Below are 17,500 nucleotides of genomic sequence, written 5' to 3'. Positions count from 1 at the left end.
GTATGTCTCAAAAAATACAATAAAAAAAAGATTGAAACAAAACAAAAGTTAATTATGTCTTTTGTCCTAGTGAACAGCTATTTATGGTGATAAATGTCATTGTTTCCTTGAGATCGTTATTGTAGAAAAATGTTTGGTATTTCCCAACCCTCGTCTCCCAGCTACAAAACTGAGGCAGAACCAGTGCAAGAGAATTGCATCAGATTTATCAAAGGAAAACGTCCCATTGCTTTCAGCTGGATTCCTTTTCTATGATAAACATGTTACTGTTTTAAGTGGTTTTAGCCTAGTTTTGCTGTCAGGTCCCACCGTGTATGTATTTGTGGGGCACTCCAGGCTGGGAGGGGAGTGTTTAAACATTTTTCAAACTGTATAACGCAGGATATACTGCAATATTTCTGGTTCCACACTGATCCTGTATCCAGTTTCTCTCGGAACCCCATGTGATGGCTTATCTCCTGTTTACACAACCTCAGGGTTTCAATTCAATATGTTAAGAAACAGGTTTTATATACAGTTATTAATCTGGTTACTTCCATTTAATAGGTGTTAAAGCATTGTTTACTGTGCATCAACCTGCTACTCGCTGTAAATGTGGATCGAACGTTTCGCTAATCTCACACGCCACTCTTCCTTTGTCCCTGCATTGGCTATTTCTATCTACCAGAATAAAATGGAAAAGATTTTAGTATTGTTTTACAATGCTCTCCATGGCAGATTCCTCCATCTCCGACTTCATCTCCAAATTTTCCTGCACATGTTCCTCTGTGTCCCATCCACAACTTCCTCCCTCTGTGGCCTCCAAGACCTTCGGCAGGCTATTCCTCATCTGTGGAATTCCCTGGCCCGCTATTTCGGACTCTCTCTCTCTCACCCTTCACACACAATGGTTCCCTTCAAACTCTCCTCAGGATAGCCTATCGTATGTCTTCCGGATATACTTAGACAAAGAAGGGTGGGTAGCCGGTGTTGGTCCTTTCTTCCATGTAGTAACAAAGGAGGGGGATACCTTTTATTGGACCAAGAAGTAGTTGATAAACTTACACTTCCTCCTCAGATGTTGCCAGCTGAAATACACTTACTGAGCTCCCATGCAACATCAACACCTCCGAAATCGTCTCCCGCGTCTTCCCTTTAGTTGGTAGGCTCTCCACCTCTGGTACCCGATTGTGTTAATGAAACACATTTTTGCACTGTATGGTGTCCTTTTACCCTTCGTTCCTGTTGTACTGCAATATAGACTATGATGGCGCCTTAGAAATAAATGGTAAGAATAGCTAACAAGTTGCTCATATTAACAAACACAAGCAAAAAGGATAAGTTTGCATTAAGGTGCACCTTTTAAGAGTTGAATACCTCATGTGCCCTTATGTGTAGGAAACACTATTTGGGGAATCACCATGTTGTCTATATTGCTTTAAACTAACTTATCCACATGAAGCATTAAATATACTGGCACGGCAGCTCCCGCGACCGCAAACTTGGAAATGATCAAGAGCAGTGTTTCCCAACTGGAGTTCCGCCGCACCCTGGGGTTCCGTGGGATTTCCCCGATCTCTCAGAGCTGGGAGAGAGCGGGGCTGGTGTTAGGGGGCTGAGTAATTTCTTCTATCATGATTGGCTGCTGCTGGGTAATGCACCCAGTCAGGAGGAGGTGTCAGGAACCTTTGGGGTGTGGCCAAGCGGAGGAGGAGGAAGCAGCATGGATCGGAGAGAGGTGAGGCTGTGTGTCTCTGTCCTTTGTGTATTTGTTCTGTTCTGTGTGTGTGTGTGTGTGTGTGTGTGTGTGTGTGTTTTCTGGTACTCTGTTACTGGCCTGTTGTGTGTATGTGTTTTCTGTGACTCCCCTGCCCCCCTGACTCTCTTGCCCCCTCGACTCTCTTGCCCCCTCGACTCTCTTGCCCCCTCTTACTCCCATGCCCCCCTAACTCTCTTGCCCCCTCTGACTTCCCATGCCCCCCCTCTGACTTCAGATGCCCCCCTCTGACTTCCCATGCCCCCCTCAGACTCCCCATGCCCCCCTCAGACTCCCCATGCCCCCCTCAGACTCCCCAACTGTTGACAGAAAGTGAAATAAAGCAGCATTTGAGAGCAGCTGGTGGAGTGAGAATGAACTGATGCTAATGGCAGAGTTTCCCCCTGGTTCCAACACCCAGCATCTTCAGCCTAAAGCTGTATTCCCACTTATTAGAAGCAGCATAGGAAGAACACTGTACATGTAGTTCTCTCTCTGATATTAAAGTTTGTGTCATGCTATGGAACAATGTGTTACCAACCAGGATATGCTGTAGTCAGTGTGTGTGTGTGTGTGTGTGTGTATGTGTGTATGTGTGTAGGTGTGTGTGTAGGTGTGTGTAGCTTGTATGATATGCAAAAAAATAATATATATATTTTTTAACTTTGAAAAAAAAAATGGGAGCCATGCTCAGACCGCGTTATAAGCTGATCCGCATTGTAGCGGATCATGTTATAACGGGGTTGAGCTGTACTGTAGTGCCCACGGTTATTCTAACACAAACCAGTGGCAATTGCCAAAAAGACCCAGGTACATGCCTTAAACTTGCCTTAAACTAGACCCAGCATTTCTGCATTGCTTAATGGCCCATCAGATTAACAGCGGGGGTCCCTGGCAGTCCCATTCAACTGAACGGGACTGCCAGAGACCCCTGCTGTGTTAATCCTATGGGTCATTAGTCAATGCAGAAATGCCTTAAACTTGCCTTAAACTAGCCAGGTTACACCCAGCACATACCCAGAATATAACCGGGCTAGTTTAAGGCAAGCTTTAGAATACTCGTGGTCTCGTCTGTATATATATATATATATCTATAAATTGATATATATGTATGTATATATATATATATATATATATATATATATATATATATATATATATATCTTTATTTATATAGTGTCATTAATGTACATAGCTCTTCACAGCAGTAATATGCGTGACAATCATATAAATAACTATAATACAAATAACACATATAGGGAAGAAGCGCTTCAGACATAAAAGTGACATTTAGGAAAAGGTGTCCCTGCTCCGAAGAGCTTATAATCTAATTAGTAGGTAGGAAGAACATACAGAGACAGTTCTGGTAAGTACGTCTGCAAGGGGCCAAGGTTTATGTATCAGAAGACTGCTCAGTAAAAATGGTCCCTTATGGCTTAATCACTTAAACTGGCTCAAAGGTTTCTTGTGGTGCCAGAAGTTGTCCTATGGCATAGTACTGCTTAGGTTATAAGAGCCTATATAATTTTATTATGCTGTTATATTATACAAATAGATGCAGTCTTATCACTCACTGTAATGGTCTTGCTGTGTCTTGATTAAATACATATTAAATGATTTATAAAGATGATTTACAAAATACGTATCCCAGAATTGGCAGCACAACACAATCTAACAAACAACGATTTATCAATTTCAGTGGTGGGTGATGGTATGTCCTGTAATAAATACAGATTTTATGATTTGCTGCTAACTCTGTGCTACATGATTTATTCGTATTGCCTTGATAATTACAATTGGACACTTTCTTCAAACATATTCTTGTATTTATAAAAAAGGATTTTCAAATAGAATGCGGAATAACTTCAAATGTTCTTTCATGTTCTATATGTTTTTGTTTTTATCAAGAATGTTCTTGGAGAATTGAACTTTTATCCCGTTTGGTGCTATAAACATAGAAATGATTCACTGTAGACCCATCTGCAAGCCAAGTGATTAAGATAGGAAAACTCATAGTGATCATATCCTGTTAGCAAACAGAACAAACATTGACAATCACAATATTAAGGGGTGATGTGGCAAGCCAATTTTTGAGCAAAACTGATGAAGAGTTATTTTTACCTTGTGCCTCTTATTAGTGTCCCCACGAGATCTGCCTCGTGTGCATGAGCTTGGGATTTGGGGAGGGTTGCAGGTAGGGATGAGTTACATGGTGTACATATTCTAATAGATTATGTTTCATTCTGCAGAATTTGTATGAAATGTAAGAAAATGGTGCAGTGCGTCAAAACAAAGTTTCCTTTGTGCTAACATTTCTCCCTTAAGCGTTCAAAGTTGGGCAACACTGGAGTTCAACCAAAACCCATTCAGTGCCACAAGGACAAACATAGTACATAGTAGATGAGGTTGAAAAAAGACGTAGGTCCATCAAGTTCAACCTATGCTAAATTTAGACAACAGATACTTTATCCTATATCTATACTTACTTATTGATCCAGAGGAAGGCAAACAAAAAGTCCCATTAAGGGGAAAAATTAATTCCTTCCTGACTCCAAGAATTGTCAATCGGATTAATCCCTGGATCAACATCCTTCCCATGTATACTTATTTGGTATATCTCTGTATACCTTTCCCATCTAAAAAGATGTCCAACCTTTTTTTGAACAAATCTATTGTATCTACCATCACAGTCTCCATGGGTAATGAATTCCACATTTTAACTGCCCTTACTGTAAAGAACCCTTTCCTTTGTTGCTGGTGAAATCTCCTTTCCTCCAACCTTAAGGGATGGCCCAGAGTCCTTTGTACTGCCCTTGCCTGATGAATAATTCTTTTGAAAGCTCCATGTATTGTCCCCGAATATATTTGTATATAGTTATCATATCCCCTCTTAGACGCCTCTTTTCTAATGTAAATAAATCTAATTTAACTAGCTTCTCCTCATAAATTAGATTGTCCATACCCTTTATTAATTTGGTGGCTCTTCTCTGCACTCTTTCTAGTTCCATAATGTCTTTTCTTAGGATTGGTGCCCAAAATTGTACTCCATATTCAAGGTGTGGTCTTACTAATGCTTTTTAAAGGGGCATAATTATGTTTACTTCACTTCCATCCATTGCCCGTTTGATGCAAGATAAGATCTTGTTTGCTTTTGCAGCTACTGCATGACATTGGGCACTATTGCTAAGCCTGCTGTCTACAAGCACTCCTAAATCTTCTCCATCAAGTATTCCCCCAATATATCTCCTTTAATTTGTAATTCGCCTTTTTATTCTTGCAACCCAAATGCATAACCTTACATTTATCTATATTAAACCTCATCTACCCATCTGCTTACCTGCCCACGTTTCCAGTCTCTCCAAGTCCTTCTGAAGAGAAATTACATCCTGCTCTGATACTATTACCTTACACAATTTAGTATCATCAGCAAAGATGGGGATTTTGCTCTCGATCCCAACCTCAAGGTCATTAATAAACAAGTTAAAAAGCAGGGGTCCTTGTACCGATCCCTGAGGTACTCCACTCACGACTTTAGCCAACCCTGAAAAAGTTCCATTTATGACAACACTCTGTTGTCTGTCCTTTAGCCAGTTTTCAATCCAGGTGCATATATTATTACTGAGTCAATTTTCTTTATTTTGTACACCAACCTCTTGTGTGAAACCGTATCAAAAGCCTTTGCAAAATCTAAGTAGACCACATCAACTGCATTACCCTGGTCTAAATTCCTACTTACCTCCTCAAAGAAACAAATAAGGTTAGTTTGGCAAGAGCTATCCTTCATAAATCCATGCTGACTATTACTAATAATTTTGTTTTCCATTAGGTATTCCTGAATATTATCCCGTATTAAACCTTCAAGTAGTTTCCCTACTATTAAAGTCAGGCTTACAGGTCTGTAATTTCCCGGTTGTGATCTAGCTCCATTTTTAAATATAGGCACCACATCTGCTTTACGCCAATCTTGTGGTACTGAGCCTGTGGAAATGGAGTCCTTGAATATTAAATATAATGGTTTGGCTATTACTAAGCTTAACTCCTTGAGAACTCTTGGATGTATGCCATCGGAGCCAGGTGCCTTATTTACGTTCATTTTTTCAAGTCGCTTATGAACTTCTTCCTCAGTTAACCAATTGTTCATTAATATGGAGGTTGTGGCTTCCTCCTGCGGCACTACTATTGAACTTGATTCTTCCCTGGTAAACACAGAGGCAAAGAATGTGTTTAATACCTCATCTTTTTCCTTATCTCCAATAATCTGCCAAACCATCTCACACTGAAAGGGTCCTATATTTTCTTTTCTCATTTTTTTGTTATTAAGGTACTTAAAGAACTTTTTAGGGTTGACCTTACTTTCTATTGCAATCCTTTTTTCATTATCCATTTTTGCTAATTTGATTGCCCTTTTGCAATTTTTGTTACATTCCTTATAATTCTGATATGATGTCTCCGTCCCTTCTGACTTAAAGAATCTAAACACCTTCCTCTTCTTGTCCATTTCCTCCCCTACCTATTTATTTAGCCACATTTGTTTTGGACTTATTTCTTTTATTACCCAAGGGTATACACTGATAAGTGTGCTTTTCTAACAATGTTTTAAAGACTGCCCATTTATCTTCTACATTTTTCCCTGCAAAAACATCATCCCATTGTATTACTACTAGATTAGACATCAGTTTATTAAAATCTGCCTTTCTAAAGTTTAAGGTCTTTGTTGAACCCAAGAAATCTATTTTTTGATAATTTATTTCAAATGAGACCATGTTATGATCACTGTTACCCAAATGTTCCAGGACTTGAATATTTGATATTACTTCTACATTGTTTGATATGACCAAATCCAGTATTGCCCCTCTCCTGGTTGGTTCCTCAATAATTTGGGTCATATAATTGTCTTTAAGCACCCCCAAAAACCTGTTTCCTTTTGTTGTAATGCTAATCTCATTGCCCCAGTCTGTCTGGATAATTAAAATCCCCCATTATGCAAACATGACCCAGTTTTGATGCCTTCTCCATTTGCAAAATTATTTTAGCTTCCTCAATCTCACAGATATTTGGTGGTTTATAGCATATTCCCACAAACATTTTCTTTATACTTTTACCTCCACTGCTAATTTCTATCCACAAAGTCTCTACATTTTCATCATTCCCTTCATAAACATCATCCCTTATAATAGGTTTTAGATCCGGTTTAACATATAAACATACTCCACCTCCCCTTCTATTTGTTCGATCCTTCCGAAAAAGGGAATAACCCTCTAAATTAACTGTCCAGTCATGAGTTTCATCCCACCATGTTTCAGTAATGCCTATGATATCATACTGCTCCCTTGTAGCTATTAATTCAAGCTCCCCCCTTTTATCTGTCAGGCTTCTTGCATTAGCAAGTATGCATTTAAGTTTTTTTTCAGCCTGTACTATTATCTTATCTGCTCCTTCCTTTCTGCGCCCACTTTGCTAAAAAAGTTGGAGGAGATTTTAAACTTTCTCCCCCCTAGCACAGAAGATCCCTCTTCATTGAGGTGCAATCCGTCCCTAGAATATAGATGGCACCTCTCAGAAAAGGAGTCTCAGTGCTCTAAAAACCCAAACCCCTCCTTCCTGCACCACTTTCTTAGCCATGCATTAACCTCTCTGATCTCTGACTGTCTCCCTGCGGTAACGCATGGCACTGCTAGTATTTCAGAAAATACTACCTTGGAGGTCCTTGCCTTAAGCTTTTGGCCTAGCTCCCTGTAATCATTTTTTAGGGCCCTCCATCTTTCTCTAACTTTGTCATTGGTGCCAACGTGTACCAAGACCGCCGGGTCAATCCCAGCCCCCCCCCCCCAACAATCTGTCTACCTGATCCGCAATGTGCCGAACCCGAGCACCCTGGAGACAACAAACTGTTCGGTTCATGCGGTCACGGCTACAGATTGCCCTATCTACCTTCCTAATAATGGAGTCCCCTACCACCAAAATCTTTCTTTGTATCTGAGCATCCTGAGTCCCCTCTGTGCTGGAGGAACTATTCCCCTGGCTGCTAGAGGAATTAGTCTCCCCCAGCCTTGCCATTTCTGCCTCGACATTCCCAATATCTTCACTCAACACGACAAATCTATTGGGATGTGTCAGCTCAGAAACGACCTGCCTCTCCCTATTGCCCCTGCTTCCCCTTCTAACTGTCACCCAGCTACCTACCTGCTCCTCACTAATAGCAACCAAGCTACCTACCTGCTCCTCACTAACAGCGCCACCATCTGTACCACTAGTCGAAGCAAGGGCCTGCTCAGTGAGCTCTAAACTCCTTTCAAGAATGCCAATGTCCCTCAATACTGCAAGTTGCCTCTTCAGACCAGCAATCTCTGAATATCACAGTAGGTGAGAACCAGGGCCGGCGCAAGTGGTTTACGCGTCCCAGGCGAAACTTAAAATTTGCATCCCAAAAATAAAATAAACTGGCGTAGCTATCGGGGCTGTGACTGCACCCCAGGGCGACGCAAAATAAAAATAATAGGGCGCCAAAATACCGGACAAAAAAAAAATATATAAATAATTGATGGGCCAGCCCTGCCACAACCAACCTTTACCTACAACAAGTCAGTTTAGCGGAGGTTCCGATTAGGAGCCAGGCAAAATACATGCCGTCTTATCTTTGAAAGAGGAGTACATGTTTGGGATTCTCTTCTCAGACGTCAGTGGGGCCACCGCAAACATAGGTGAATGGAGCCATAGGCGTAAATACTATATACATTTTGTCTTTGAGCATGGGCAGTTCTTACAATAGTTTTATGTTAAACACATTTTGTGACTCATTCCAGAAGGCTATAGGTCTATATTTACTTAGCACTACTATACCATTAGGCACTTTATGATTCACTTCAATGGGCTTTAAGCATCAACAAGGTGTCTTATGAAATAGCACTGTTTAGTAAATATGGACCATAATACATGGAAAAAAATGCTTGTTATTTTGTTACACGTTTCAGGCATGTAATGAAGTAGGACTTTTGCACAATATGTTGTTTAAAAACATTGTTATTGAACCGGAAGTACGTTTTTTACCACCTGGCTCACAGCCTTACTTGGTTTTACAATTCCTTGCGACCTTTGTGTCTCTGTACTCAGAAAGTTGATCCTTTATCTTTCACTCCTCTCACAGCAGCCAAATCTCCCACAGTCTGAGCCTTGAAATCTCCTCGGTTGCCCTCAACAGTCTAGGGCAGTAAAAGTCTCTCTGGGACGTGATGCGGGTGAAGAAATGTATCTCAAGGAAACACTCATTAAACTCATTCAGATATAGAAACAGTGGTGGGTCTTGGATTACAATTGAGGTCTCCCAGAGACTCTTTAACCTTCCTGAAGCCTACACCTTCTATAATCCACACCTCCCATAACCCACACCTTCCATAACCCACACCTCCCATAATCCACACCTCCCATAATCCACACCTCCCATAACCCACACCTCCCATAATCCACACCTCCCATAACCCACACCTCCCATAACCCACACCTCCCATAATCCACACCTCCCATAATCCACACCTCCCATAATCCACACCTCCCATAACCCACACCTCCCATAACCCACACCTCCCATAACCCACACCTCCCATAACCCACACCTCCCATAACCCACACCTCCCATAATCCACACCTCCCATAATCCACCCCTCCCATAACCCACACCTCCCATAATCCACACCTCCCATAATCCACACCTCCCATAATCCACACCTCCCATAACCCACACCTCCCATAACCCACACCTCCCATAATCCACACCTCCCATAACCCACCCCTCCCATAATCCACCCCTCCCATAACCCACACCTCCCATAACCCACACCTCCCATAATCCACCTCCCATAACCCACACCTCCCACAACCCACACCTCCCACAACCCACACCTCCCACTGACCATTTGCTCTGCTCATAAATTGTCAGTGTCAGCTCCCTTTTTTCCCCACACACGGTCTTCCCTATTTTACTTTATTTTGTCTCCCTTGTGGTCTTCTTTTTTTTTCTTTTCTTCCTGTACCTTAAATCAGCAGTGCCCAAACCGGGGGGAATAGATTTTCTGGGGGGGGGAAAGCAGCAGTTATAGAGGGACCGCGCGAGGCCTCTATAATACACTTACCTTCCAGAGACGCGTCATCCTGGTAACCCGGCATCAAATGACGCCGAGGGGTGACATCACGTTACCATGCAGATGTGACGTCACATGACCCCGAGCGTCATTTGCCACCGCGGACGAGCAGGGGGTGGGGGCGCGAGGTGCCGAGGAGAGCAGGCAGGGGTGCGCACGGGGAAAAGTTTGCACACCCCTGCCTTAAATGATTAAAGATGTTCAATAAACTTTTGCCACCAACAATCCTCATGTACTTGGTCCATACAATTGCCCAATAATATTATAGGTACAGGAAACCAGCCATGGATTTCACAAGCTGAAACTGGAGTGATCACACAATGCCCTAAAGACAGTAAAATGGGTGCAGTACTGAAGTATTATTTTTACACGTCACATGACTGTGTTCACACAGAACAGCAGGGAAGCCTGCACGCAGTCCAACACTACATGCATATTGGAGAGAGTAAAATAAATAATAAATAGCTGCTCCAAGGATGTTTTCATCTCACTTTTAATACCCATGGCGCAAAAGGATGTGCACCGTGATCGTACCGTGTGAATAGTTTCCTAAATAACGGTCTACTGCAGAGGTGGCAACTCCAGTACTCAAGGGCCATCAATAGGTTAGGTTTTAAGGAATATACCTGCTTCAGCACAGGTGGCTCAATCCTAATGACTGAGCCACTGATTGAGCCACCTGTGCTGCAGCAGGGCTATCCTGAAAATCTGACCTGTTAGTGGCCCTTGATGACTGGAGTTGGCCGCTCCTGGTCTAGTGCCTAGATTACGAGGCTGCTTCTTCCAGCAGGTAAGCGTACCTTACGCCAGCACAGAATACAAAGGGGGAAGATGTATCTAAAGAAACCAATAAGCGCTGGATATTGCATAAATAAAGTGCTGGATTCAATGTTATTATTACAATGCTACCATTTTATACAAAAATAATGGGGGGTTATTCAGTAAACGGAGGTAGTGCCAATTAAGGCACCATTGTACAGAAGCCCCATTAAAGTGCCAACTACCCCAGTTTAATGAATAACCCCAATAGAGCAGAGTGCAATATTCCATTACACGCTTCTCCTCTTGTGCTAATGGAAGGGGGAAAGTGGAGCGCTGTTCTGCACTTTGTGCCTTTGGATAGAATGGCAGCTATACTGTTCAATATCACATTATAATACATGACTGATTATTGTAACATATTGAATACATAGTGCCTGTGGTTTTATAGGCTATTAAGAAGGAATTAACCCATGAAGGACCTACAAAGCAAGGCATAGCTGTAGTAGTGGAAGAGTGAAAGAGGCCAGCACTTAACAGCTGTCAGCTAAAACTCTGCAGGGATCATTAACGGATCCTTTTATTCAACTGGCAAAAATAACTATTATTATTGTGATATAGTGCAACTGTGTGGTATATAGAATTTAGCATAGTTCAAAAAGCGGTACTGTTCTTGAGGTTAAAAGTTTACATTTAAAAAAATGTACATTATATTTATACTGTAAGGATATAAAAGAGAGTCTTTCTAAATGAAGTTACAGTAGTGGTATTAGGTAACCCTAATATTATCCCACAAACCACTGGAATTACCAGGCAAATGGTATTTAAGCCCTGCCTGAAGGCTGCTTGTCACTGACGCTCATTCCAGTTTCTCCTTCCTCAAATAAAGAAACTTCCCCACCATTGTCATCTCTATTCCATGAGACAATTGTAACAAACTCGGCTTCATGCAGGGTTTAGTTATACACTGGCGACACAGTTTATTACACTGCGGCCAGATCCGCAAGCCGGGAGATTTCCCGGCTTGCTAGTGGCCGCCCCACGGCGTGCCGCGCGTCATAGACGCGCGGGCACGCGTCTTCGGGAGCGTGCTCCCCCTGCACGCGCGTCCAGGGGCTCCCCGAGGGAGCCCTGGTGTCCCGCGATCGCGGGACAGCGGCAGGGGGTTCCGGGGGACCCGGCGGACCCGGCAGCGGTAGGGAGAGCGCCCCGATCGGAGGGCGCTCTTCCGCTGCTTCGGCGCGCGCCCGTCACTCTCGGGCGCGCGCCAGGCTACTGCTGCGGCACAGAACGGGCAAATGCTCGAATAAACTGTGCCGCAGCAGTATAAAGTTTGGTGGACAAGTGATAAGCTCAACGTTTCCTCTTCTACATGTTACTATCCAGAATCTTTATCTCCAGCAAAACCCCTGCATTATTCATTTAGTTATTTATAAAAAATGTTTTACCAGGAATTATAGGCTAAAGGAGTATCATTCCGGGCATTATTGAAATCCCTGCTGTCTGATTGGATAATGCTCGGAATTTTAACCAATCAGTAATGGTCCGAAATGTTTGGCAGGTTTTTCAGCCAATCAGCTTTCAGTTCTCATTCACAAAGAGTGAGATTAGCTCTCAGACAGGGGAGATGATTGGACAGGAGGCAGCAGCAAGGCACTGACTCCTCCCCCACCCTGCCTGCAGCTAGGCACTGACTCCTCCCCCATCCTGCCTGCAGCCAGGCACTGACTCCTCCCCCACCCTGCCTGCAGAGAGCTCCGCACAGTGAGGAGAAAGGGTTGTGTGCCAGTGTGTGTTTTGAGGGCATAAAGCGGTCCCGCAGTGTGTTCTATTGGTGTGTGTGTCTTCTGTTGGTGTGTGTTTTGTGGGTGTAGAGGGGGCAGCAAAGTTTGCTGTTGGTGTGTGCCTTCAGTCTGTGTTTTGTGGATGGAGGAGGGGTGCAGAGTGTTTTGTGGGTATGTGTGTCTGCAGTGTGTGGGTGCACAGGGGGGCTGCAGTGGGTGTAGGGAGGGGGCTGCTGGTGTGTGTTTTTGTGGCTGTAGAGGTGACAGTCTGTTTTGTTTGTTTGTGTGTCTTTCTGCAGTGGGTTTTGTGGGTGCAGAGGGGGGCTGCAGTGTGTTTTGTGGGTGCCGAGGGGGCGCTGCAGTGTGTATTGTGGGTTGAGGAGGGGTGCAGAGTGTTTCTGCAGTGTGTGGGTTTGCAGGGTGGCTGCAGTGAGTGTAGAGGGGGGGGGGCTGCTGGTGTGTGTTGTGGATGTAGAGGGGGCAGCAGTCTGTTTTGTTGGTGTGTGTGTGTCTGCAGTGTGTGTTGTGGGTGTAGAAGGGGGCTGCAGTGTGTGTGCGTGTCAGTGGGTGTTGTGGGTGGAGGAGGGCTGCAGAGTGTGTTTTGGTGTGTGTGTCTGCAGTTTTGTTGGTTAACAGGGGGCTGCAGTGTGTTTGTGAGTGTAGAGGAGGGGGACTGCAGTGTGTAGGAGGACTGCAGAGTGTGTTTGTGTATATAGATGGGGTGCAGAGTATGTTTTGGTGTGTGTGTCTGCAGTTTTGTTGGTTTACAGGGGGCTGCATTGTGTGTTTGTGGGTGTAGAGGGGGGCTGCTGTGTGTGTTGTCTTTGTTTTGTGAGGGTGGAGGAGGGCTGCAGTGTGTTTTGTGGGTGTAGAGGAGGGGGAATGCAGTGTGTAGGAGGACTGCGGAGTGTGTTTGTGTATATAGAGGGGGTGCAGAGTATGCTTGTGTGTATGGAGGGGTGTGGCTGCAGTGTGTGTGTGTATGTGTATGTGCATATATATGGAGGGGGCTGTGTGTATGTACAATTTCCTTTAAATAAACTTGCAGTAAACGCATAAGAAGGTAGACAACCATGCTGATAAACATCAATACGACTACAAAAGTGTATCTTTTTTACTGTGTGTAAAATTAAAAAAAATATATGCCTACATTTAGCCTATAATACTAATAATCCCCTCAGAACAGGTCAATAATGCCTTGGCTGGTTAAGGTCCCTCGGCTTCACCTCAGGCCTTCAACTCTCCCAGCCAGGGTATTATTGGCCAGTAATGCCCTGTTCTTCTGGGATTATTACTTAATTATAGGCTAAAGCAGTAACTTTCCGGGCATTATTGAAATCCCTGCTCTCTGATTGGTTAAAATTCCAGGCATTATCCATTCAGTAATGCCTGGAGTTTTTGGCAGTTTGCCAAGTTTTTATTTCCAGCCAATCAGCTTTTCCTTTGTCAGAAGAGCTCTGAGACAGGGCAGGGGATTGGTCAGGAGGCAGCAGCCAGACAGTGATTCCTCCCCCTTCCTCCGTGCACAGCGCTCCACAGACACAGTGAGAGGAGGGAGAGTGTGTTTGTAGCTGCAAAGTAAGTGTTTGTCTGCAGAGTTTGTTTGTAGTTGCAGTTTCTATCTATCTAGTGTGTGTGTGTGTGTCAGCAGCAGCAGCAGCAGCAGCAGCATTTGTGGTTGTAGCTGCAGAGTTTGTGCGTGTTTGTGTAGAGCTGCAGTGTGTGTGGTGCTGTATGTGTGTGTAGCTGCAGAGTTTGGGTGCAGCAGCTACAGAGTTTGTGTGTGTGTAGAGGTGCAGTGTGTGTGTGTGTACACAGCAGGCAGCAGTGTGTGGATATCGATAGCTGCAGTGTAAGTGTATATAGAGGTGCTTTAATGTATTTACCATTTTATTTTAATTTAAAAAATCTATAAAACTATACAAAGTAATACATTGTGAGTTACCTCTCTGTTTTAAAGTATGTCCTGGGCACAGAGTTATGATGATAGATACACAGTTGCAAATACATAGTTACATTAAGTGAACAGGGTTATACATTATATACAAGACATTGCATGCACAGTTACAGATAATATATGCAGTAGGCGTATGTAACAGTTACAGACCAGATTATATTGTGAGTTTTAGTATTGAAAGAATTTAGGCTGACATTACAGTACAGTCCATGCGATGGTGCGCAACAAGAACAAAAAGGCAGTATCCCTATGAGGCCAAACCTAGTGCGCGCACTAGCGCACGACAGATCACGAAGGCGCGACCGCGTTTTGAAAAGTAAAAAAATGTTGTCTTTTCAAGCGGCGGGCACGTCATGTGAGCGGTTCCTGCCAATCAAGGCGAAACAGCCTGGTGACGCGTCCGCCACGCCTCCCCAATCGCTGGAAACTGAATTCACCCATTGCTCGGGCGAGCGGCTTGTTCGGCATGCGCACCAGCGCGGACTATAATCTCAGCTTTAGACTGGTGGCGGCTGTGAGAGTCTCCGGTAGATTGTTCCATGACATGAGCGAGCACGTTTTGGGGGGGACGGTGGGAGACCTGCAGAGACACTCGGGAGTTCTCTATACTTGCCCAACTTGGCTGACACTTTCCCCTCACAAACCCTTGAATAGATACACCCTTTGCTCCATTTACTGCCGACTACATATAACATTTTAGAAGTAATCCACCACCGTCTTTAAAACGTCAACATTTCAATAATATTTACTAGAAAATAATTTGAGAAAAGACATAAAACACAGAAATCCAACTTTTAGGAGCCCAGAGAAACATAAGTGCACATTGAAGAAGAAAAAATATGCATGTGAAAATGAAAGTCGGTATGTTAGCATGCAGCCAGAACAGTAAAGAGATACGTGTGCTATGTACAGCTACATGAAGAATATATTGGGCTAAGCAATGTTTTTCAAGTAGAACTGCACACTATCAAAACACTCACAGCAGGACCCAAGATATCAACAGTAAACCAATAAAGAAAAGAAAATAGGACATTTCATGATTTAACTCAGGGGCGCTCAATACCAGTCCTCAATTCTCCCAATTGTAGTACCGAAATTTGCTGATTTTTTTGGCAACTTTGGTCATTTTCTGGCATTTTTCACCACAATGTTTAATGAAATTCAATAATGCAGCAAGCTGATTTACTCGGGAAATAAACGCAAAGGAACAACACATTTCACGAAACATTCTCAACAACTTTTCACGGTCACGGAAATTTCTCAATACCTTTGCAATTTCTGAAAACACTGCACATCACATTAGCTAATTAACAAGGGAAACCCCAATATTAAGACCAAAGTATCAGCTGTTTAAACCTTTCAGCAATTCACGTTATCTCCTTATGCATTAAGAACCCAACATTAGGCCTCGGACATGATAAAAAAAAAATACTTTGCTGAGCCGTGCTGATTGATGCTCATGCTCTCCTTTTTTGTGTCCTGGCATGAGCGTCAGCGAGCGCGCTTGTGAGGCGGGGCGGGAGGTGGGGCTAGCACACCACGTCACGGAGCCGACATCACGGAGTGCCATTGGCTTTGCCGGTCACGTGACCGGCACTTCGCTTCCCTCAGCGCGAAAAATTAAATTATCTGTCGGCTGCAATTCCACACACCTCTGCACGAGTGCAGAAGCTCCATCTAAAGCCGCCCTCAGTAGGGATGATGGGGGTAAGTGTTCCGCCTCAGCGCGGGTCAGCGCTGTCTTTTTGACCATGGACCCGGCCTAAGATTCCAAGCTTTGCAAGGAATAGAAACATTCATCAATCTGACTGAATGGAACTCAGAGCTTCCCTGACACGAAGTGGCTTCACAGCATATTGACAAAGGACCAATGTCCCTGTAATTTGACATTGCAGCATACACTGTTAGCGCTATACAACAATAATACACTATTATGGCTGTTATTACAAATGGGAATTCAGACATTGTTAGATGCACTACCCCACTGGTTTCCAGCAGAGTGGTAGTGTAGGGGAACAGTCAGCTCTTAACACACCAACAATTACAATATTAAATCTCTTGTATGCAAAATAATGGGGTTTGTTTAGGTCAGTTATTCCTAACAGGGGATAGCCCTAGGGGTTTATGAGGTGTCTCCAATAGGTTTGGCCTCAAAAATATGCAATTCCCCAAACTGTACCTTAGCGTGCGTGGTATAGCTGTCGATTACAGCAGGAGTTTCCAAAGTCACTCCCCACAATGTTTTGCATCTACAGCTCCAAGGGGGCGTGACATTGGATGCTTCTGCAGTCATTGACAGCTATACCCCCCATGCTGTCTGCACACACTGAGGGGCAGTTTGGGACGCAAGTTCCCCCCACGAGCTCAGACCACTATACTGCCTGGGATCGGTCATACAGTTTTGTTGGCAATAACATTAATTAATCAGGTGTTCGTGGAACAAATATTTTGTAACAGGGGTGCACAATGTAAAAAAGCTTGGGAACCACTGATCTACAGTAGGTTCAGACGACAACTGGTTGATAACATCCCAAAAATACACCTGCTCAAAGCTGCAATCCCAGCTGGATAGCAAAAAAAAGGCATTTTGAAAACAACTTAAATGTAATCATTGCAATAATTTGGCTGTTTTAGTCTCTTCTAAAAAAGAAGAGTTTTCATTCCCTCTGGGCTTTTGCATGGGAGGTTGGGTGTCAACCAAGTGTTTTACTTAAACCTCTAGCCACCGAGTCCCTGTTACAGGAGCAATAAACAGAAAGAGGAAGCAGAGGGGGATTTCCTGTGCAAACTCCTGTTTAGAACAATATGATATAACACAAGGGACCATCCAAAGGATTGAGTTTGGTCCTATGGGGGTCTGCATCTTAATATGCTCCGAAAAGCTGGCTTCCGCACTTGCCAGAATCAACCTTGTCAAAGAATTGCCAAATGCATGAAAACATGAGCACATTTATTACATTTTGCAAACATTTTGAATATTTTTTTATTGAAGGGTATAAGAGAATCATAAACCACGCTTAATACTCGCCCCTAAAAAAAAAAAAATATTAGATCTCAAGACATTGCTGTGATTGATTGTAATGCTGAGAAAAGTGTCACTTCACTTACCCACAGTGAGTTGTACCGGGCC

At 43.5% G+C, this 17,500-nt stretch overlaps 1 protein-coding gene across 3 annotated transcripts in view; it reads right to left on the bottom strand.

Annotated features, from left to right (window-relative positions):
• The window catches only part of SUSD4 (sushi domain containing 4), a 163,997-nt gene that overhangs the window by 145,709 nt on the left and 788 nt on the right, over positions 1-17,500 (bottom strand). For all 3 annotated transcript variants that reach the window (XM_075595532.1, XM_075595534.1, XM_075595533.1), the window contains exon 2: positions 17,479-17,500. This exon is cut by the window's right edge and continues 133 nt beyond it. In XM_075595532.1, the coding sequence (XP_075451647.1) occupies positions 17,479-17,500 (22 nt within the window). The remainder of the gene's footprint in view (positions 1-17,478) is intronic.

Source organism: Ascaphus truei, chromosome 4, assembly GCF_040206685.1.
Source record: "Ascaphus truei isolate aAscTru1 chromosome 4, aAscTru1.hap1, whole genome shotgun sequence".
In the NCBI taxonomy this organism is placed as follows: domain Eukaryota; kingdom Metazoa; phylum Chordata; class Amphibia; order Anura; family Ascaphidae; genus Ascaphus; species Ascaphus truei.
Note: the sequence above shows the minus strand (reverse complement) of the source record. Positions and strands in the feature narration are given on the sequence as shown.